Here is a 25044-nt window from a genome sequence, read left to right on the forward strand (position 1 = left end):
CATATTTCTGCTGTATTTGTCGCACAATGTGTTGAAACTACAGCTTCTCTACAGGTCTAACTCTAACTTTTTGTGTCCAAGGCCGTGTAAAAACATGGGAAAATATCATGTGGCTATTTTATCTGGCGAGATCTTGTCACGTTGCTAATTATACGTGTAAAACTTTAGACTTCTCTAGAACTTAAATGACTGTAGCTGCTGCAACTAACGATTATTGCTGATCGATTTAGTCCGGCGATTGTTCTTTCAGCAAATCGATAAGCAAAAGTCACGGGATGAAAAGATTTTTACAAAATTTTAACCAGATGAAGCTGTTGTGAAGCCGTTTGAGGAGTGTTTTCATCGAATACACTGAATTTACATATTTTCCACATCATTTTCATGGAATTACAGCTCAATATCAGTCATAAAACAGCTTTTTTTCAGCTCGTACAAACATGTTCATGATTATTCAAGCACTAAATCAGTCGACAATAGCTAAATCATCAATTAGACATGATTAATCGATTAAACCCTAGTTCGTACAGCGCTTTTCAGGCCGTGCACCTGAACTGAATCTTGCTTTTTTTTTTAAACTTCACATCAAATCGTTATCTACATTTGTCAACACCTTCCCCACGTGGTCTCCAGCTCCGTGGCGGGGGATCCCAAAAGGAGGCTCGTCCCCTCTCTCCCCGCCGCATGTCGAGGTCGGCGTCACGCCCGCCCGCTTTAGCGCGGATGATGTCACCGCCAGACGACGTGTTTGTCTGGGTCCCGCGTCTCGTTTGTGTCGTGCCGTACGAAAGGTCAGACGGGAGAAGAAAAGGACAAGCTCCCCGTTTGTTTGTCCGCTTATCTCATTACCGTATTCCCGTCGGAATAGGAAGCCCGAGGCGGCGACACAGAGCGCGCAGTGTGCTGGAGAAATGCGAAGGCCACGTGCGTCGGGTTCATGGCCTCGGCGCGGCATAGCTAGCTAAAGTCATGGTCCTCCTGTGCGCCGCGAGGCCGGTAAACAAGCAAGTATTCCAACGGTAATGTGTCTTCGCCCAGGTCAGAAGGGCAAGTATTTTTAGAGCAATGAAAACAAGTTTGAAGGACACATATAATGCTGAATGTACCTTTTTAGGTGTTTGACCGTATTCTGCCGTTGTTTTCCCTCATCGAAAACATACCTGGAGTTGCATCGAGCTTCATTCACGCCAGTTTGATGAATCTTGTTTGGAACTGACGTGTTCTCGATGTGTGACGTGGCTCTGAGGATGTTCTCTGGCAATGATTTAAACATTCTGTGCATTTCTCCCGTCTAATCACGATCAGTACAACTGCGTGTCTACCTCCGCATCGCTGAGAAAACTTTCCAGTTGTTTATTATTAACCCGTGTAATTCCCTCTGCAGCCAATAGATGGCGTCAAAAGTCAGTGGGAAACGGCAAAGATACAAATGTATATATTTTTCAAAATTCTAACACATGAGATGCAAACTTAACGTAGTCGAGAGCATTTTTAAAGGTTAATAACACAAATAATGCAGGATATTTGTCTTCTAAGGTCACATTGTGTAACATTTCTGGAATGATTCAATAATTTTGCAACTAACGATTAATTTTGTCTAATTAGCATGTATTTTTCCGATTGGTCGACTAGTCAAACATTTATTTTATTGTACAATTTAAAAACCAAATAAAGCTGGGAATATGGTGACTGAAAGCTTTTAAATTGAGAATATTCACAAATAAAGTGTATTATTGATCCAAATCTAAAATAGCCTATTATTAATTGACATTTTCATGTAATAATGAGGCTGTCTTTGTTACAAAAGTCTTTTTGTCATGGGCTTTAGAGTCTGTATCGTCCAGAAAACCATTATAATCATCAAAATATGTCAAGAAGGATTTTTTATGGACCAAGTTTTCATATAAAGAAAAGGTTTTAATTAATTAAGTCTGTCATGGGAATTATTACATTGTTCAATAAATGATAACTGGAACAATAATTTATAACTACATAATAATAATAATAACTTGTATGACATCGTTAAAGTTACAAACTCACCAGTAAAGTAATTAATTCTTCTATTTATTCATTGCAGCTCATGTTTTTAACCATATTGCACATTTAGAATAACCCTTTCTTCAGCAGTATATATCACTTAAGGTTTGAATCATGAATAAGTATGAAGTACAGCAGTAAATGGTTTATTAGATTAGACCAAGACTCCTCTATAAAAGATCTGGCACGAGGACAGTATTGAATCCATATTGTCCTGAACCGTAACTCTATCTCGGTAATAAAATCTCTCCGTCCATTTGCTCCGGTGCAGCTCACAGCCTTTTTTACATCCGAGGAAACAAACACTATTCACATTCGTGGAAGGTTTGGCTATTTTTACACATACATTATTTTTTTTAAAATGACAAATGTATATACTGAAAAGTTGTAATACATTTTTCTTACATCGATGTGTGTAAACTGCAGAATTATATACGTCTAAATCTAAGATATTCATGTCTTGCCTTCGTTAATTGCCTTACTTTGAAGCTACATCATGTTTTAGTGTTAATTAATGAGCACTTCCACTCCAATTTAGAGCTAGACATGTAAACACATCCATAACACCAGCACTAGAGGCGCAGTCGCTGATTTCTACCGCCTTAAAACATGAAAAAATAACTAATAATTAAGTTAATTTCATGTTTAAATCGTTAGCAGTGGTCCAAAGTTATTCTTCTCTTTCCGAACACACTCCAACCGTCATAATTATTCACCTCAACTAGTTTAGAAGCGCGTTTCATGACTTTCACGTTCAAGTTTTGCATTCACTGTCATGCTAACAACAACTAGCATGCTAACACTGCACTTCCTGGTTCTCGAACGCCTCATAATAAGATACAGACAGCACACAGCAGCCTTATTTTGACCCTAAGAGCTGCTTTTACAGTATATTTGCCGCTTAAACTTCAGTGTCAAACAACAGCACTTTTATCGGCCTACGTCATGGAATAAAATGAGATTCCTTTTCCTCTTGTTCGTCTCACACACGCATCACCAAACGACAGTGATAAAAACACAGGAGTACAGGACTGGAGGCCGGTTACGTAAACTATCTCCTGCGGGACAAGTTCTTCCGCAGTCCCGGGATCAGCTCATTACTACAATACTTCAAACTGCTCTTGATGCACGCACTTATAATCGGGATCTGACTGCGCTTACGAGCCCATAAAACACCAGCGAACCCAATGAAAGCTTGTAAAACATTGACTCGGGGAGGATTCATTGTTACATTGAGTGCATCTGCGCTTGGGTCGTTAGTGCTTTTTCCCGATCAATAATAATTAAGGGCGGAGTTTGCAGCGGGTACTGTCCGTCGGCTTTGGAAACGGCCCAAAACACGTCCATTGCAAAGTCTCAAAGGTTAAACTGCCGCAGAGTTGGGCCGGGCAAGTTATCGACATTTTTAATCGTAATTGAGATTCAGTCGCGTCTATGGGACGATGGGTTTTTTAATTGAATCGATCGGCATGTGATTTTGAGCAAAAGTCAGAGTTTTGAGGAAGAAATGTGTGTTAAATGGCACTGTTTAAAGGTCTTTCCTGTTTGTTTGTTTGTTTGTTTGTTTGTTTGTTCAATCAGTGAAAGCCTTTTTATCTCGTTTTTGAAAAGAAAAAGGAACATTGAGTCTCAAATCTAGATCGATCAACATTTTATCTATATATTTGTGAATATTAGACAATGTCAAGAAACTTTTCCCATAAATTCCTATTTATACTAGTTTTGTATTAAAAATGTGATATTTCATCCATATATATTTTGACTTGCTACTTTTCTTTGTTTATGGTTATTACATTCAGCTTTCAATGTAGAATCAACATCATACTAATTTATTCCTCTGCTTGTTTTATAAGTTCCTGTTGTTAAAAAATAATCTTGAGCCCACTTTGTCTAATTTTCTCATAGTTTTTTATCTATTTTACACTCAGTTTGCATAATGTCCATGTAAATGATGGTTCAGCAAAACAAAAACCTATAAAAAGATCTGCAGCATGTAACGTAATAACCCTTTCTTTCGTCTCCTCACTCTTGTTTCCATCGCTGATCTTCGCTGAATGTCTTTGCTGTATCGCCTGCGCTTTTGCTTGTTCAAAACTCTCCCATGGGGCCTGTTCTAAGCGGAAAGGCGACATATGTTCCTAACCGTTCCCTCCGCGCTCCCAGCCCCGTCGACTTATCAGCTAAATTGTTTTGTCTGTTTCCCATAGATGTGACGGGAAAGGAATGCAAAGTCAAAATTAGCTCGCGGCGGCGACACGGGAGTTTGACATATTTTACGAGCGGCGAGAGCGTTTTACGGGGAGAGAGAGAGAGTGAAGCGGGGACGGTTTGGGGGTTATCGAGTTCGAAATGAATGTTCACAAAAACGACAAATGTTTCAGACGAGACGAGACGGGATAAACGGGAGGAACAGGTGGTCGAATCCAACACAAATCCCCTCCACTCAACGCGCTTCAATCTTCTGGCGACTCGCTGTTGTTCCGAGTCATAGAAAGTCCAGAAACATCATCTTTGTTTTGCTATTTTGCGTTAAAATTTAGATTAAGTCACGTATAGCCGTCTTCTCGCCCCTGTCGGGAACTTGCCGCGGCCCCTCGACCTAATCGTCCACTTCTCACACTCCGACCCGTCATAATTATTCACCGCAACTAGTTTAGAAGCGCGTTTCATGACTTTCACGTTCAAGTTTTGCATTCACGGTCATGCTAACAACAACTAGCATGCTAACGCTGCACCTCCTGGTTCTCGAACGCGTTATAATTAGATACAGACGGCACACAGCGGCCTTATTTTGACCCGAAGAGCCTCTTTTACAGTATATTTGCCACTTAAACTCCTGTATCCAACTTCAGTGTCGAACAACAGCACTTTTATCGGCCTACGTCATGGAACCAAATGAGATTCCTGTTGCTCTATTTTGCATTAAAATTGAGATTAAGTCACGTATAGCTGTCTTCTCACCCCGTGCAGAGAACTGTCGGGAACTTGCCGTGGCCCCTCGACCTAATCGTCCACCTGTAAAACCGGTGGTAAAGAAAGGACGATGAAAACGAAGAAACAGCAATAGGTACGGACATGTTTCGCTGTGTTTTTTAAAAATGTTTTTGCTATGACACGAGCAAAACACCGCTGCGCCTTTAGAGACTCGAGCTTGGATAAGAGAGCGTCTGGGGACGTGTTTTTAGCTTGGTTGCTATGGCAGCTCGTGGGGAGTACATGCTGCTGCTGCTACTACGTATTGTCAAGATCTCGTTTGGCATCAACTGATTTCAATGAGTATTTTAAGGTTGTTTACTTTAAAGGCACAGAACGTAACTTTTTGGTCAAAAACAGACTAAAATAAAGGCGTGATTTATAATTTTATTGGGCTACAAATGTTTAAAAACGGTGTCTTTACCGTGAGCGGGGCCGCATCTCCACAAACCTGACTTGTACCTGAGCCTCCTCCTGCACGTTTACATGGAATTGTTGTTTCTTTAGCTATAATATTTCACAGTATGGCATAAAACTTGTATATCGGAGTATGTTCCGAAGTGTTACATACTGTGCCTTTAAATAGATCTATTATTTCATCTTTTCTCAACATTTTCAGCAAATTTGGGGATTTTGTGGTCAGATGGTTACAACATACTTACATATTCAGATGGAAAACGAAGCCCTGACACATTTATTTATGTCAGCATGTCATATTTAGTGTGGCATTTCTTTGTTTTTTAGATCTCGCTTCTCAAAAATATTAGATTATGTTGACATTTTCGGTGAGTAATCTGTGACAAATACTATTTTAGGGGAAGTAACAGGTTATATATTCAACTAATACTGCTTGTTTGGATTGAATCATGTAGGAAAAGTAGTTCAACAAGCTCTAAAATGCTATTATTGATATTATACGCACTAAAACACACATTTAAACTGTATATTATAAAACTGGATCACACAATACGACTAAATGACAACTTTCTTTATGTATTTCTGTTTAAACTCCTTCATGATAAAAAAATAGATGCCTGTAATACAAAAAACTGTAATTTTAAAATCAACAATAGACAATTTGCAGACAATTTTGAGCTATGTTGTTCGAATCCCATGAAATGATGAATCACAAATTGAGACGGCATCAATTACTCACGGCTCATTCTGAGTGAAAAGTGTTGAAAAGTGACTCGAAACTTCATTATTAGCCGTGTTTATGCCAAGTGCAGCCGGCGGTGCGTGAAGGAGAGTCCGGGTCGTGTCCTCGTTCAGACCATTGCACCGTATGTGAGCAGACAATGCACGGATTGTGTAGAATCTGGGTCGGCCTACTTCTGAGAGTAAACAACCAAGATGGCCACTTCAGACTCCACGTACAATAGAAAGAAACGCTGCACAATACGAGGAAGAGTATCGTGCTCTTAAGATGTATATTGATGTTTTGGGGTGATATTTTTCCTCATAAAACTTTTAAAAACTAAACCATATACTGTATAAGACCCAATCAGGAGTGGGAAGTATTGTAGCATTGTTATTAGTATTGTAAGTATTATTTCATTCATCTATTGTGATTAGTGTTTGGAATATATGCAAAATTTGAGCCTTGGATGTGATAAAAGGTCTCAAAGTGCTGCAAAAAGATGAACTAACTGATTAAAACAAGTAAATATAATGTGAGAAGGGGCGAGCGATAATGACAAAAATGTATATCTCAATATTACGTTATGTCAGTCCAACAAAAATGTGTTAAAACGTGTCTTTTTAGTGTGTAAAATGTCTGTAAAATGAACCACAAAATTGCAGAAATGTCAAATTATACCTCTTTTAATTTTAAGCAGCTCTTTTTGTAGCACAATAGACACAATAGACTTGATATTCTAATGTTACATCTCTTCAAAGACAATCTATTCACACGATTTTTAAAAGTTAAGTTAAAAAAAAATTGGGGGGGGGTGTGATACAGATATTTAACTTTATTTTCTTAACTGTATTTATATATTTTTGTTAGCTCTATTGGTCTGCTAGTCTTAATGTTTGTAATGACTATAATGGAAGAAACTTGTTTGTAAAAAGTGAAATTTCTGCACTTTTGTGGTTCATTTTCCTTCCTTTTCCTTTCACATTTGTCTGGTTCTCTGAAAATTGTCATTAATTGATAGTGTTACTCACAATTAATGCATTTGGTCACTTGTGATCATAATATTGTGTTTATTATGTATTGAACAAGTGCAGCGTGTAGTCAGTCCGTCCTGACAAAGGCGTTGAAGTCAGACTCAGAGGGGTCAGATGGACTCAGAGGGGTCAGATGGACTCAGAGGGGTCAGATGGACTCAGAGGGGTCAGATGGACTCAGAGGGGTCAGATGGACTCAGAGGGGTCACCTGTCGCGTCCCTTTCGATGGTTTTAAAGGGGTTAAAGCCTTTCTTGTCAACACACTTTACATCGGAGAGGGAAAATATTTAGACCTTTACGTGAGCGACGGTCGAACAATTAGCCGCGTGCGACATGACTGCAACTCAAGAAGGACATGGAGCACAACTCGTTACTTTGCTCAGGTCGCTAATGCAAACAACTCAAAAAGAAATGTGCATAAATATCAGAACAGTCCTAATCTTTACTGTCAGCTGTGGTTCTGACGTTCACGCAACAGCAAATGACATTTTAAAGAAGTACTGCTGCACTAAAAAAACGCAAATTTGGCTTTGTGGTAGTGAGTTATGTAGAAAATGCTAATGAATGAGTAGCATTGTTGATTAGCGTACAGGTTTAACATCATAATGGACTAGAAAGAACTCTTCTAACAACTGAAACATGACGTGTAAGTGTCTGAAACGTTCCCTGTGGTGTAATAGTGCCGCTCTAAATATTAATCAAGTTTTCTGTTTTTTTGACCTTTTATTGCTGACTTTGATGAAGGTGTTTGCCAGTTAAAAGTCTGTGTAAAGTCATGAATCAGTCATTCTTTGCGCCCTGTGGGACGTTAAATAGCCAAATCCAACACTTTTCAGGCAACATTTGTGAACCAGATTTGTGTTTATGAAACGCACAGTAAACACTCGTAAATCTTTATATTTTTTCAGACAAGATTATGTAAATGTATCAGAAAAGTGGTTAGTATGTCAGAGAAATGTGAATTGTCGGTAAAATGAACCACAAAGTGCAGAAATACCAACATATACCTTTATTTTACAGCATTTTTTTTAAAACTTTAAACGATACACTCGATATTAAAATTTTGCATACAGTATCTTCAGAACAACATTCATGATATTGTCTAAATTTGAATACATTGCCCACCTTGGTATTTACTGCTTAATTACAACCGACAAACCTTTAATACAAATGGTGCACTTTTTTTGTATTACAGATAGTTTATTATGTCTAATGTCCAGTTCTTAATTGTTTTTCTTATTTCCTGTGACTTACATCTCAATTTACTCCTCGAAACTCCTGCAAACTACTGCATTTTGTGATCGCTGTACTCAAATAATAGTAATAATGATATGCTATTAATACTACCCAAATTCAGAAATAAATAAATGATTTAACAGTATACGAATTTGTTCCTGTTGTACTTTTCAATTTAAGTTATAAAACAATTACTTTCCTAGCAGCGCTCTCAAGATTTGGATTTGCAGTGCGCCCTCTTGTGGCTGCTGCCTGTCACTGCGCCTCACCTGCAGCACAGGGGGATTATGCTTGAGCAGCAGATGGTGGTTTCTTTAGTAAATTTAGCCTCAATAAGATGTTTGTCAGCGCAGACGGTGATGACTAGGCACTTTGAAGGTAATACTATCGCGGCAAAATCCTGTCTAGACCACTTTTTACGTCATTTTTAAATCGAGTTTCCAGGAAATGAGGTTTTTGGGCTTTTTGTCTGTGTGGAGAATTTTTAAAAAGATTTTTTTGGGTTAATTTAGAGGGCTTTGAATGCGTATATATATTATTTTTACATTTTTACTGTGCTTTTTTGTTTTAGAACATTTATGGTTGTCCCTTGGCATTTGTCGCATTATTTTTTATTATGTTACTTTTTGCCACATTTTGAGGACTTTTATCCATTCAAGAGATTTAATATTTTCTTTTAATTTGTTAGTCCCTATAACAACGCTCATAATTTCTCATCGCCCCGAATACCATGTAAAGCGTACGATACACGTGCAGCGCTGACTACACGTTTATCTCATGAATTGTACACTTTTTATCAGCAAAAATATCACAATAAGTCATTAATTTTGTTCTAAAGTTAGAACAGAATCTACAGATATTTTTTTTGTTCGTATATGTAATAATTGGGTGTATAATTTTGAAAACGTAAAGCAAAATGAGCAGAATGAACGGTCACACGCCACACCACGCACACGTTCAACTTGCAGCATTTACGTATGTTTTTGTTCATCCGGTCAAACGTTTTTAAGTTCTATGATTTGGTCGATTTGTGCACGGCTTTGTTCTGGTACCATGTATGTTCAGTGGACAAATAGACAATATGCAATAACTGTAATAAGAGAACGCGGTTTATCAAGCAAAGGAAATAGGTAAATTGTGGGGCCGTTGCTCTAGGAACCCTATTTCTGGACTATAAGTCGCATCAGCCCAAAAAATGCATAATAGAGAAGAAAAAAACATATATAAGTTGCACTGGAGTATGAAATGCGGTTGCAATTGTGAAAATAACAAATGATATCACATATATATAAGTCGCTCCGAAGTATAAGTATAAATAAAAGTACAAAACTATGAAAAAAGGTACAACTTATAGTCCCGGAAAATACGGGTACTTCCTTTTTCAATTCAAAATTTAGTTTTAAGTGAATAGTAATGGGAAAACAATGTGTGGATTGTGTTGTTTTGTATATTTAGTTGTGATACGTCCCATAACGTGTTGTGGTTTTGGTTTGGAAGGGAAAAGCAGGCACAAAAAACATATACGCTTCTGCCTGACTCACGGACTAATATTTTGTTTGTTTCATTGTTTGACTGTGATGTTAGGTTGTCCAATACAATTAACGGAAAACATATAAATACAATTGTGTAGTGACAGTGCCATTACAAACCCTTACTTTATCCACTTTCTCCTCCACATTGAAGCTAAATTGTCAGTGTCGGTTAGAGAACGCTGCCTCCTTTGTGCTTTTCTCGGTTGCCGCTTGAAAAGACAGCGCACGGTGCATTAAGGCCAAGTCCGGGCCAAGTTATCTCCGAGTTTTGAGGCAGAAGAAACACCGGGGATTAGAAATGATCCCTCAGGCAAACAAGATATTTCACTTAACTGCATATATTTACGTACATACCGATATATATATATATATGAAGAGGAGCAGGGCCTGATGCCATTGTCGGGCCACAAACGATACAAAGATTGGTAAAAGAGTGTTTAAGATTGAATAAAGCTTCAACAATAATCTAAAAGTGTTACATATATAAATAATTGGCTAAAGAATGGTCACATATGGGATATTTATGGCATCAGTATGATCTAAATGAATTCATTTTTGTATATTTATGTATTTGTATATTTTTTTATCTATTTATTATTTTGTTTTAAAAAAAATATTATTTTAATGTTTATTTTTTTAATTTTTTTTAGAGCATCCGTTTGAGATTTAAAAGAAACATTGACATTATTATTATCTCATTTTTTTATCATAGAACTACAAAAAATACAGAACATAAACACACAAAAAACAACAACAACATAATAATAATATGAACAATAATCAATATAAATAAGAAACACAAAAATATTAGTATTTCATAATGTGGCCGATTTACATATTTCTCTAAATTTTATAGTTTATTTTCTGTAATCGCTTGACAGTTTATAAATCAGATGTTTTTTTAGGCTTGGTGTGATTTTTTTTCATCACAAACACTCAATATTCTCTTTTAAGGCGAGACACTATTTTTACACAACAAACATTGTGGATAAACTTGGTTTATTAAATTAGCATTTTTACTCAAATTTTTGTAAGATCTTGTTTACGCATGTGCTAAATCCTCTCTTTACATTTATATTTTTTGCATCTTGTCAACAAAAGGTAGCAAGAAATGTAAAACTGTCAATTTTTCAGATGTTTATGTCCCAAATGTGGGCCATTTTTACACATAAAATTACTTATTTTTATGAAAACGTTACATAATACATGTTTTCTTACATTTGATTAAGTAAACTATATGAGAAGTTTCAAATTGAAGATTTTTTCTGTATTTCCCTGCCGTTTCTCGCCTTAATCTTTCATTCACGTCTCCTCATTCAGGAAACACATGGCTTCTTCTCTCACCACCGCTGCCCGATTTATGCCCCTCAAACGTGACTCACTGTTCTCCTTCTGGAAACGTTCACGCCGACTGAACAGAGGCTTGTGTCTTCCCGAACGTGACCAAAGACCCCCGCTTACCCACCGCATTGTCCGCGGACAGGAAGTAGAGTCCAAAATACAGGAAGTAGAGTTGTGAAACGTAGAAAGCTACTCTTGAGCAGGAAGGAAGCCCCCGGCGCTCCGACTGCTTCTATGAGACGGCGGTTTATTTTCCCTGACAGTTATTTAAAGACGTTATAGAGGAACAGTTGCCTTTTATAGCCACACGGAATCCCCCAAATGTGGATGTGATTCATTTGGTTTAACAGACTGGCCATCGTCGTCTCTCGTTTGCAGTTGTGGTATAGTTTATTTGGAATACTACAAGGCATACTGCGTAGTAATTTAACACGTTTTTTGAGGATTGTTTGGCTTTACAGTTGTAATTGTAGCCGTACTGACAGCATCACTTGCAGTATTTACATTAGTTCTAGTTTGACGTTAAAAATAGAGGTACTTTTAGTTGGAAAAATAATGAAGTACTGGAAGTATCTGGCGTAGGGACCAAAGACGAGCGTTTTGCATCGATTTGCTGACTAAAAGGGGCGATGCGTCTATCATCAGACCAAATATCTGACCCAGACCGCTCTCACTTGACGATTTATACAGGAAAATACCGTTAAACTAGACATGCAGAGACAGAGAAACTCACAACTCACTTCTAAATCCTGACAATCCCAACAAATAGTCGACTAATTACGGCGAGATGCCATCGATTGATTGTATGAAAACGAAATAAGAGGAGATTGGAAGCACTCCGACTTAAAATCTTACGTCTATTCATGAACGCTCTGAAGTATTTCTCTATCTTGGGCCATTAAAGATGCACTGGCCTCACTTTCACCGACCCATCTCCCCTGCCTGAGTATCGCAGTGGTAGTGTTTAAATATTTGACTGTTTGAGTGTCATAATACATTCCTGAAACATCTTTTTTTTCACACAAATAGCTTCCGTTTCCCACCTCCGTCTGACAGCAGTTTACTTCCCGGCTGTGGTTGCGCTTCACTTCATCATCAAGGATATTTGTGGACGCATCGCACCAGACTGTAGACACGGTGGCGTTACTCCGTCGCACCGGAACATCCACTACATTTCTTTTTCTTTTCTTTTTTTTGAAGTTATTTCCGCGCCTTTGTTCTTTTATCTGGAGCGCAGCGACTCTTATCGGCTTCCCCTGCGCTCGGGCCAAAAGTGAGAGCTGCGTCGAGTGCGGCCTCAGCAGGTTTCGGAGATAGTTTATCGGCTTCGACGAGACAAACGAGGCGTAAAAGAGCTCTGACAATAGGCACGTAACATACAGCTGAGAAAATGTCATGGCAGCTTGAGTTATCTTCATTTAAACACAGCTTAAACGGATCTGTCCTTTGAACACAGTTACAAACGAGAAGCTGAACTGGCTTTGTCTGTACGACTGTGAATGTTACAAGTATCATTTTAGTTTAGTTAGATTTATCATTATTGTCCTACGAATGGTGAATGAAGATGGAATTAATGGTGAATAAATGGTGAAGGAGGAGTTTGTTAAAGTTTGACGCGCACCAAATTGCTGACTCAGCGTCTTTTCATTATCAAAGGACGATGGCGGCCATAGGGTTAGTCTGGGGGCGTGGTCACAATTTTTTGTATAAAATAACATCAGAAATAAACAGGACTTTTAACAAGTTCTTTAGGCTATCATCTGCCACTGTCAGGCTATGTCAAGTAGGGAGTAGATGATATTTTTTTCTGTACGGAGGAGCTGCTTGATATGATGAGCCTAAAAGGCACGACGACGGGAAAAGATATGTTTGAAGCTGAGTCAGCGACAGTTTAAAATATGGAGCTTAAATGGGACAAGCTCTAGTAACAACGGATGGAGCTCCGGCCATGACGGCATCACTGCTCCCACTGAGAGCAATGTTCTTCACATCATAGGTGAGTTAGAAATACACACAGTATTCATGCGTCAATTTGTCACCTCTAGTGTGTTTGGCCCCCACTAAAAAAAGTTTGGACACCCCTGCTCTACACTCTTGTCACGAACGTCAGAACGGAGCCAATGACAGAACTGGAAACAGGCGACGATTAAACGGTCTTTAATGGCACAAATAGTAAAGTATAAGTCACTGGTACGTCAGGACGACAGGTCCTTCCAGCCAGCGGGGGTCAGATCCGGCATTCAGCGGTGTCAGAGCAGGCGAGAGTCGTAGTCGGTAATCCGTTCCAGGTTCGGTACACGGGCAAACAGGAAAGTCAGAGGTCAGGCAGAAGGGAAACTCAGGACGGTCCAGGGTCGATGACGGCGAACAGGATCACGAGGAACAGGCAAAAAGATCAGGGTCAGAATAGGAATCAAAATCTCAAAAACGCTTGAATGCTGAAGCTGACGGGGCTTCGTGGACAATCTCGCTCAGAACAGAGGAAAACCAAGGGAAACAAAGAGGAGCAGAGATAGAAAACATGACAAAACATATCACCAGATCAGACGGCGACCATGACACACTCATCTTCAGGACGTACGTGCAGATCTGAAGTCCAAACCAGCCCTAGTCAGAAGGAGGTCCACACAACATGTTCTTCTCCTTCAGTTCTGGCTCTTGGTTCTTCTCCGTTTCCTCCTGCTTCGTTCTCTCCATCTCGTCCTCCTTCTCCTCCTGAAAACGCCCTTCGGCCGCCTGTCGCTCAGCTTGACGTGACGTCACCTGTTTGGCGGGTTCGTCCCCCGGCTCCGTGTTCTTGTCCTTTCTCTTCGGCTTCTGCAGCAACTCTTTCCAAAACCTTCTCCAACGGTTGGGCATTTTTTTGCCTTTTGTTTCTGAGACGCACCTTATTTATCGTGAACGGCAAAGCTCCTGAAACCCGTCTGTCGTGTTCGCCTTCTTCTCCTTGGTGTTTTATAGCGGTCCTTCTGCGTCGTAAAACACAGAGGCCTTTATTCTGTAGGCTTTATCCTTTAGGCTTTATTCTTTAGGCTTTATTCTTTAGGCTTTATCCTTTAGGCTTTATTCTTTATTCTTTAGGCTTTTATCCTTTAGGCCTTATTCTTTAGGCTTTATTCTTTAGACAATCATCTGTCACTGTCAGGCTATGTCAAAATAAAACTCCTTCTGTATCTGTAAAACACAGAGGCCTTTATTTTGTAAGTGTCACATCCTGGCACCTTCTGCACTGACCTGAGCAGGGAAACAGGGAGAGAGAGAGCCTCGGTGACCTGGTTGGTGACATTCATCAATGTTCAGGGGGTCAAAAATGCCCGAGTTGTGGCAAAATGACCATGCAAGAAGATTAATAAGAATAAGAATAATAAGAAACATGGCAAGAACAAAGACTAAATGGTGAATAATAAATGGTGAATAAATGGTGAATAAATGGTGAATAAGTTGTGAATAAATTGTGATTTAATAGGGAATTGTGAATGAATGGTGAATAATAAATGGTGAATACACACCATTTGCTGGGTAATTTCCTAGTGTGATGTCATCAATTACAAACAGGAAGTTAAATTATAAACCTAAAAAATTGGCTATTCTGTGATAAGCTTTTTACAATTTTTATCATTATGTATTTATCATAACTGCATTTTAGTTCAACGAGTCGTCCAACCTGTACGGGGCACTTTAAAACCTTTTGTCTTTTACGTTAGATCCAGTTGTATAGCTCTTTTTTGACCTTGGCGTTGTCACTATTTTATGACTGGACCTGGTTTTGTCGTGGTTTGGATCCGGTTAAGTCTCGTTCACTTGTCCTGGTTTGGACCCAGAGTTTAGTCCTGGTGTAGACTTTGTTCGTCACAGTTCTAGTCCTGGTTTAGATCTGATCCAGAACAGCTTTACTTCCACATCTTTGCCCCAGTTTTGTCCCAATTTTGTATGTTTCTTATATTGTGGTTCTTGGTGTGAACAGTTTCAGAACCACGGACTGTTCAAATGAAATATTGAAACATAATATAACATTTGGGATGAAATATTTAAACTGAACTCAACATTTGCCTTGGCCACAACATCGCTACTCGTGTTTTACTGCACAAAATAAATGTAACAACACGTGTAACAAGTTGTATCTGAGTATTATCTGGCAGAAAGACATTACAGTAACCTAGCTTTGAGGCGACTCTTTTGATATTCGTATGTAAACTGTGTGGAGGCGTAACAATGCCCTTTTGTGCGACCCATCAGCTGTTTCCTGCTCTCGTGCCAGTTGTCCCGACAGACACCGTGCTGCCCCCGTGTCCCGCTGAGAGAGGAACGGGGGAGGTTACAGCTCTGTCCCCCTTTCTACTCCACTTAGGACGTCCCGCAACCTCCTCACAGTTATGTCAACAGGCCATGATACTGAAGACGGTTTGCTTCTGCAGATTTTCACTTTTAAATAAGTAATTCAAACTGTTTTTGTCTTTGCAGGGTTAAAAGTGAGAAATTCGCTCTCACTTTTAACCCTGAAAAGACAAGTTTGAATTACTTACTGAATTTTACAACATACGGTAGATTTTTTATTTGTGTTTTTGTCAATTTACAAATTCGAAATGATAAATCCACCATTGAATTTAAATAGTTTTTTAAGCCGTTAAATTCAACAGTTTAAATCCGGAGTGAAATATTTAGCAAAGCAAGGAATTAGTGATCCATCGAAGTGCGTGAATCTATCATATTTGCTGTGAAATTTTCCCTTTTGAATTTGAATCTATGACCCAACATAAAGAAATGACTGATATTTATTTTACTGATCTTTTCTCTGAATTTTTCTCTGCTTAGTTTGTAATTTAATGTGGTGCGATTAGGTTATAGGTTTTTTGTTTTTACATTTTTTATTTCATTTTCATTTCTACAAATATATTGAACTTAAAAGTAACACAAATAAACAAAACAGGACCAGAGAGAGAACAGAGGACAAAAGAAAGAAAAGAAAAGGAAAATGAAGGCGCACATAAACCAAAACAAATGTCCCACTTTGTCCATAGTCGTTCAAATTTGTCAGAATATTGATTTTTTTTTCTATTTTGCAAATGTTTAAAGTAATTTCTGTCCAGTCCTTGATCATCGATGCAATTTGTGTCATTTTGTGAGGACCTTTTTCGCCGCTGCCACGACTACGTTCCAGAAGTGACTGTTTATTGTGTCCACGGCAGGAGTCCTGAGGCCCAAGTGCATGTTACAGGTTTGAACCGTGTTTCGTGACTCTTTGTGGGTCAAAATGAATTAATTACACCATCACACACATCGAGTTGTTCATGGAGGCAATTAAAACAGACTTTTTACATTTGAAAACATTTTATAGTAGAAAAAAAGCCAATTTGTCTCTCTTAAGATCAGCAGCTTAACATTGCACATTTGTTTCACACACAGACGGTTTCCTACAGCTGTTCAACGTGCAGCCCTCTCCACGTTATCTGCAAAGCTGTCGTGATGATAACCCGCCTCTTATTGCATTTGCAGAAGCAGAGAATACGGTTACTTTTTAGTGATTAGATTTGCTAAGTGCTAGAGATGGAAAGAAAGAAACGCTCGGCAGTTGAGCCGAGTCGAGCGCGAGGTTTAATGGTTCTTCAACAGTCGCAGTTATTTGTTTTAAAGACTATTAAATGACAAGAGCAACATATTGGCGAGCAAATAATGAAACACTGCAAGCATTCGTCAAACCGAAATTGTGATTTGAACTGTGGCTATTGGCAAATCGGGACATAGACGCTTCCCGTGTTTGGAACGAGCTCCAACACATTTTTCAATGGGAGGGTTAGCATTAGCCACCAAACGTTGCGCGCTATGAAAAAAAACGGGGCTGTTTTCATGTAGCAATCGACGCCGTGACTTAAATAGCGTCAATACTTAACGACCGCGCAAACGTTTCTAAAATCTGAAGTTGCGCTGGGCAAATAACGCTAAAAATGCAGCGAACGCCAACAGTTTGAGCGATAAATCTTTGCTTTTGTTTCACCGAGCAACACAACTTCAACGAGTGAACTTTAGATAAAGGAGCTTGAAGTTTGATGTTGACTGTTATTACTCGTCATTTGTCTGCGCTGTCTACAAACCTCCACATCTCTAATTCAAATGTAGGTCATGGAAGGGTCTATATGTCCCCAACAATCCTCCAAAATGGTCATTATGCCGTAGGTACAGTATGATATCAACTTGAGCTTCTGTTCCACCGTATATACGCCGTAATTGGCTTTTAGTTTGAGACAGCGACTTGGAGTAAGTGGACTGAAACTGGATATGAGAGAGCTCGAGACCAGAAAATGAGCCGTCCGAGGATGTTAAAACAATTGGAGTGGCAAAGAAAGCAGCGTGACGTGGCCTAGAACTGAGTAGTCTAAACTGCTCCGTCGCTTCCCATTTCCTGGAATGTCAGATTTAATCAAGTCGACCATTAATAATGATTTATGCTGATGATGTGATGTGAGTATGGAATTTTAGGACTGGTATTGTAAGAGTTTTAGAAGCTGTCGTGAACATATTGGGGTTTGGGAGTGCAGTAAGATCTAAACCAGGTCTATAACAGGATTATAACAGGTCTAAACTTGGGCTAGGTTCTATCTATTTGGGTGCGTTCACACTTGTACTCGTTTGATCATGGTTTGAGCCCAGTTGAATTCTGATTTAGAGTTTAGTTGGTACTGTTTTGGTGCTGGTTAAACCCTCTCTAACCCCTCGAATTTGATTTTTACAGCAGGAAACATGCTCAATATATTATCTTTACAATGGAACGTAATCTTATGGACAAAGTGATAGTTTTATTAAAGTTTAGATCTACATCAAGACCAATCCCTGCACAAAAAGGTCAAAATTTGAATTACTTATGGGATTTTTGTCAATACTACTAAAATCTCTATATAGGATCAATATAGGAAGAACCTAAATATGAATAAAACTGTCTCAAAATAAATCAAATTAAACTGTGTTAGTTCATAGATAAATATTAGAAGCATAAAATAAATTCATTTTTGCTGCAATCATCATTTAACATGCGACTTCCACAGAGAAATCCTATTTTTTTCCCCTATGCGGACGAGGACACACAGGGAGGAGGCTGTGGGTGTCTGGGCGCGGCCGTGCGAGGAAATAAATGGGATGACCCTTGTGAATTGGGATGACGTCATAGCTGGAGGGCGCCTGGTCCCCCTCTCTCTTCCGGGTGCTCCCCGCGCGCCCCGGATTCCGCCCCGGGGCACGGCGAGCGAGGCGGTGTCTGGTCAGATCACGGTCGCCCTCGCTGAGCTCCGCACAGTCGCGCACGATGAGCTGGAGTGGCCCCCGGCTGTGTGTCAGGACCAGGACTGACCCAGAGCGAAGCCAAGTGACTATTAGCAGGGAGGAAGATGCATCTGGTGTACATTATTGTTATTATTTAGTAAAGGATAGATGAACGACAGGGCTCCAAGATACCGTATTTTCCAGATTATAAGTCGCTCCAGAGCCAAAATATGCATAATAGAAAAAAAAAAAACACATATAAGTTGCACTGTAGTATACCTTTTGGGGGAATTTATTTGATAACATCCAAGACCAAGAAAAGACATTACATCATCATTTCAGTCTTCTCTCAAATGTTAATTCTCCTTTAAAATGTAGACTTTGTTATCAGACTTTGGACCAGGTGGGACAACTATTTGTTCCCATTCCCCGTTCTTTTTTTGTGTGTCTCTTTTCGGTCTGGTCGTGTTCCACGTTTTGTGTTTCATGAAATGTTGAAAAAAAGGTAATTACAAAATAATAAATATAAAGCAGAATCCTACTATTGAAATATGAATCGTAAATCTAATCGCAGTCGCCAGAACCGTCGCGATTAGATATTTTTCCAGAAACATTAAGCTGTAGCATACACAGATTAGCATTTAATTATCTGATGCTGGTGTCAAAGTGCTTACAGCCTGAATTAATTTGCAACTCCAGTCTTTTGGAAGGCTTTTGGCAAATCTAAATGTATTATTATCATTTTTAGTACATGTGTCGAATTGCTTAATATCTTGGGTTTACTCTTTCTGTTTCCCACTTTTTCACTTCTGCTATTAATCAAACGAGGCCCTTTTATTTATGACGCAAATGACAAGTGGATTTATGTGGACCCCGAGTCTGTCTGTACATGTGATCCTGGACGAGGCGTGGACAGACCTCAGCTCCGGAGGAGGCAGCGGCGCTAAAACGCAGGGGGCGAGCCTGATTTATCACTGCGTCTGCACGAATAGAAAACACATGTAATACGGAATAAAACCGACGTAACGTTAAAGAAAGAAAGAAGGCGTCTTGCTGACATGGAGTTTATTTTTTACCTTTACCTTTTACCCACTTTTTCCCCCATCCTAAAAGTCAATGATCCTTCATGATCGTGACTATGAATATTGAAATCATCCCAATTGTAGTTTGATCGTCGTAATCGTAAACTAGACTTCACAGACTCTAAAGCACATGCCAAAAGACTTTTTTATAACGACCGCAGCATTGTTAAGTCAAAAACGTCAACAATTGTTCACTAGTAGCCTTCAGTCACCATATTTGAACCTTTATTTGGTTAAAATGCATTTTGAGAGCCTCGGATGTAGAACACCAGCGATATGGAGATGATTAATGGATACCTGTGGAGCTGTTGGATGCAGTGAAAAAGGTAATAACAAAGAAATGGATGACAGGGACTGAGAAGGACTGGACTGAGATAACTTTGGACATTTATAAAAGGGAAAAAAATGACTTAAACATGGAAACATTTAACAATGACTAGGACTGACATTGTAGTTCTTATTTCCTTTCAATCTCATTTCTTGTTCTGTTGCTTCTTGTTCTGTTTGTTCACATTAAAAAATCTAAATACCAACATTTAAAAAAGTAATAGTTATCCTTGGCTGCAGCCCTATTTGAGAGAAAGCTGAAATAAAAACTGCCGAGCCAACGTTTGTAGACTGCGATGATTATTATTTAACTGTGGTGAGTCCCAGACGCTTCCCCAGACGCGTTATCTTCATGCAAAACGTTTCTTTACCCTCTTCTTGACTTTGGAATCCCTATCTTTGTGCACATTAAAGACGGACCATCTGCCCGTTCCACCTTAAGACCGGGATACCTCAGTTAAGTCCCACTGGGCTCTGGTGGATTTCCACAGAGCCCCGGAGCTCGTTCAAGTCCACTGCCCTGAACCAGGACGGATTTGGAAAGACATATGGGAATTATCTGGCTGAAATGGGTCTGAGTGAGAGATGAGAGAAGGTCAGAGCCAGGTCTTAGGGAGAGTGTCCTGTCTAAGCTTTTGGCCCAGGATGGCATTTCTGTAAAAGAAGCGAGAGGCAATGGCGGATGATCTTGTCCTTGTTGGGTCCTGGTTCGAGCCCAGTTTAGTCCGGATGTCCACTTGGTTTGGTCTGGTTCTAGTCTAGGTTCAGTCCTGCTCTAGTCCAGGATAGGTTTGTGTTCAGCCCAAGTCTCTTTAAAGGTTCTTTTCCAGAGGAGGATGCACCTACTTACACTATAGGATATTGATTTGCCTTGAATGTTCCACAGTATGGCATTAAGCTAATCTATCTCCATGGAGACACAAGGTGACACATTAAGTCGTGGTAATTATAATACTTGGACACATTAAGTTGTGGCAATGATAATACTTGGACACATTAAGTTGTGGTAATGATAATACTTAAGTCGTGGTAATGATAATACTTGGACACATTAAGTTGTGGTAATGATAATACTTAAGTCGTGGTAATGATAATACTTAGACACATTAAGTCGTGGTAATGATAATACTTAAGTCGTGGTAATGATAATACTTGGACACATTAAGTCGTGGTAATGATAATACTTAAGACATGGTAATGATAATACTTGGACACATTAAGTCGTGGTAATGATAATACTTAAGTCGTGGTAATGATAATACTTGGACACATTAAGTCGCTGTAGCTCTGCAGCCGTGGGAAGTCTCTGCGCTGAATGTATCTAAGCTGCTCTGTTGTCTGTGTCGTCCATTAGGCTCACGGGCTTTTGAAGTGGCTCTGACACTTGCTCCCTCGCGATAATAGCAGCCACATGTAGCTCAGTTTCAAGCTGTCACACCAACATTACAGCCATATATCCCCTTTACCTTTACATACGACCCCGGTTTTATCTGTTTTATCTGCAGCATAACTTACACGTTGAAGTTTAGGGCTTTAAAGTAGACCACTACTCATGCAGATGAGGAGTCCTGAGAAGTGCAGCGTAGCCATCATTTTACGTTTCTTTGACAGGTTAGACGATTCTTGTTCTACTAAAAAACAGCTAAGGTCACTGTGTTTGGATTTTTGCGAAAAACATTTACCAAAGTGTGGCAATTTTTGTGGTTTACAATTTTACTGTCTGATTGGAAATGATGAAACCACACATGAAACCGTACATGAAAACAACTTGTATTAGTTAAAATAATGTTTGGAGGCTCAGAAAAATGTGTTCCTTGCACATAAGTTTGAGAATTTTGAGTCACCCTATTCATGAATGTGTCTCCGAATTTCTACTTATTTTCCAACTTTTCTTCACAAATTGCCACTTGGATGATGTAAAACTATGATACATTTTTTTCCACAATTACTATCCAACCAAACAAAGTGATAAGTAGCATAAAAACCTGCTCTTTGCTCCAGAAGCTAATATAAATATAGACTTAAAAGCCATTTCGGTTTGAGCTAACTTTAATTTTTCAACATTTCTGGTAAACATTGCAGTAATTTTGATTGTCTATACACTATTCTCCTGTGCTTTTATTGCAGGCTAGAGGTCGGTGATAAAAGATTAAGCTGCAATTATCATAGGCTCATTTTGTTTTTCCATTGGGCCAGGTCCAGGAGTGACAAATGATAAGAATTTCCCCAGTAGGCCAGCCTATGATGTATTTGTACTAAACCTATTCTTACGGCACTGACGAGTAAGCTTCCTTTCATTTCTCTATTGACTCACACTGTCATTATTTATGCAGCTAAAAATACAAATCTGTCATCACAATTCCCAGAACTTCTGATTTACAAACACAGTCGGGATGTGGGAGAAATGTAGGGCTAAAAATGTACCTCAAAGTGGCAAGTTCTTGTTTAGTGCAGTGTTTTTCACCCTTTTTTTTAATTTTTATCGCGGCACAATTTTTTCTTTTAACTTGCTAAAACATGACCAAATCAGACCTTTTAGTTAAAACAATGTGGCATATAATGTCCGTGCCACTATCTGGGAGTTTAAAGTTTACCTTTTTTTTTGAGTGTATATATTATGTTCAGAAATTATACAGTGTTATATTAAATCAATTTGAACAAAAAAATTGACATTTTTTTTATTTTGTTTTATCTTTTTATTTTAATGTTTAATATTAACATAACAAAGTGAACAAAGAGAATAAGAACAAGCGAAAGACCAGAGAGAGTACAATTAAATCAAATGGAAATATAATGTCACTTCGGCCCATCTGTCCCAGTGATTGTTAAATTTGTCAAATTGGACATTCTTTCATGGCAGAAGAGAAGAGTTTAGTTTACAGAAGATTATTAGCATTCACAAATAGGCTGTGATTGTACGTGATGATTAATATTAGTAGCCTACTCTACACATAATACCTGACCCTGTGACATGAGGCTGTTCGTTTGAGTTATACCAATACCTCCTTTATCCCAATACCTCCTTTATCGTCATTCTAAATGTGTGTTTACTTTTTCTGTGACTCTGTGGCATGATAAGTGCAGTTAATGTTGCAGACAGAGGGAGCCCTCACACCGCGGCCTACAGGGCGGAGCGCGCTCTTGCACCAACTGCTCCCTGTGTAATGTGCCTCCGCCATGGAGCTGCCTCCGCGCGGGACACAACGTCAAGTCAACAACAATAACGCACGACTATGACATCCGTTTATTCATTAAATCTGTTTGTGCGTTTTATCACTCCAACCAATCGCCTAGTCACATGAAATCGCCTCATTTGAAGCTGTTCCAAGGAAAATAGCCCCAGTGTTTTGTTTATACATGACAAACACGCTCTCGTTTTACCTTATTCCTTGTAACGCCACTATTTTACAATCCCAAAATAACTCGTTTGTTTCTCTATTCGCGGTGTATTTATAAATCAGAGCCAAGCATTGTCCGATTACGAGCACCCCCCCCCCCAAAAAAAAAACAACAACCCCGGACTGCCCCGTCACCTTTTCCCCGCCTTTACTTTGAAGGAGCGCTTCCGGCACTTCCCGTGGCGCGTGTTGTCGCGCGCCGCGGCGGCTCTTGTTTCCAGGCAGGCCGCGCGCACACGGAGGATTTAGCCCATGTCCCGCTGCTGAAGAAGAGGAGGAGAAGAAGGGGGAGGCGGGGGGAACAGCCCGAAACAACGGGAACTGAGTGGGCCTCTCTTCTTCTTCTTTTATTTTTTTGGAGGAAGGAAGGAAGGAAGGAAGCAGGAGAAGAAGAGTTTTGGACGTATAAGTTTTGGAGTCGGAGCGCTTTAGCTTTCGTTGCGCACGGACCCCCGCGTCTGCCCCGCGTCTATAGTCGCTCTCGGGGCCACTGAAAACCTGCCTCTCCCTGTCGCAGAGGAACAGCTCGCGTTATCCAATGAATGGAGTTGCCTTTTGCCTTGTTGGAATACCACCCTACGCTGAGAACCACGTAAGTACCGCGCGCGCTGCCGGCGGCACCGTTATATTATTATGTTACCTGCACGTTTTTTCCCTGCGGAGCCTCCTGAAAGTACACGCCGCCGCGCCGGGGCTGGTCAGAAAGCGTGATTGCCTAAGAGGATTACCACTCGTTTACGTAGCCCGCTGTGTACACACACACGATGCACTGTGTATGTACCGCGCGGGGACCCGAGGAGCTAAGCAAAAGTTTTGTCCTGCTGCTGCCCGTTTTTTCCTTTCTTTTGCCTGGTTAGTAGCGCGCGCGTCGCTTGTGCCGTACGTGTATTTCACAATGACGCGTTTTATACGTCCATCAAACTGATCCGGACTCGTCTTTACGCGTGGCTTGTTGCTGCCGCAGTCTTTTGTCCGCCTCGCGCTGCAGCAGGCTGTCAGAGCAGCCGCGGGACGTCCCAAACACAGACTGTGCCTCAAAACGACTACAGCGGAATCATCGTTGTCATTTTTTGTCATTTCAGCCAAACATACATCTCTCTAGACTTATATTCAACTTGGAAAATCTGATTAATGACTCTAGTATGCTTATTATGACTCAAAATCACACTAGACACACACTGCCAGTTGTTGGAATCTGTCTTTTTTAACCATTTTTCCTGCCCTTAAGGTTAATAATTTGACCACCGTGTATGTGTCCCGTCTTTGTTGCTGCGCTTAATCTCCAGGTATGTCTTTAATTGCATGTGTGTGACTACGGGAATGTACCATGAGCGGCTGTGTGTCATTGTGTGGAGTCATGAGGTGCATGTCACTGGGGCGGAGGTCTCTGACTGGGCACTGGACCCTCGGCGTACGGGACCAGTCTGTTCCCCCGCCCGCCCGCCTGCCCGGCCTGACCCTGTCCACTGTGTGAATGTGGGATTGTTTGTCTAGGGCTGTGGGCGATTGCGGTCGTCGTCGTGTCGCAATATCGCCGCGAGCTTCTCCTTCCACTGTGTGATGATGATGATGATGTATGTTTTGTGTGTGTGTGCAAAGCTGTACTTAAACGAGACTCGGGCAAAGAGGGAAACGACTCAAACGTGTGCTCTGTAATGGAGATGCTTTGCCCGTACTGTATGTTCCAGTACGGCATT

At 40.0% G+C, this 25044-nt stretch overlaps 1 protein-coding gene across 2 annotated transcripts in view; it reads left to right on the top strand.

The window, feature by feature from the left end:
• arhgap23a (Rho GTPase activating protein 23a) overlaps positions 1-25044 on the top strand; it is a 130984-nt gene that overhangs the window by 2702 nt on the left and 103238 nt on the right. The window contains exon 1 of one of the 2 annotated variants that reach the window (XM_072442920.1): positions 23824-23939. The exons of the other annotated variant lie outside the window; for it this stretch is intronic. Within the exon in view, the coding sequence (XP_072299021.1) occupies positions 23886-23939 (54 nt within the window). The 5' untranslated portion in view covers positions 23824-23885. Of the gene's footprint in view, positions 1-23823; positions 23940-25044 lie in introns of those variants that run through there. 2 annotated transcript variants of the gene reach the window in all.

Source organism: Eucyclogobius newberryi, unplaced genomic scaffold (assembly GCF_026437365.1).
Source record: "Eucyclogobius newberryi isolate DKJ021-1_F unplaced genomic scaffold, fEucNew1.0.hap1 SCAF_13, whole genome shotgun sequence".
NCBI classification, from domain to species: Eukaryota; Metazoa; Chordata; class Actinopteri; order Gobiiformes; family Gobiidae; genus Eucyclogobius; species Eucyclogobius newberryi.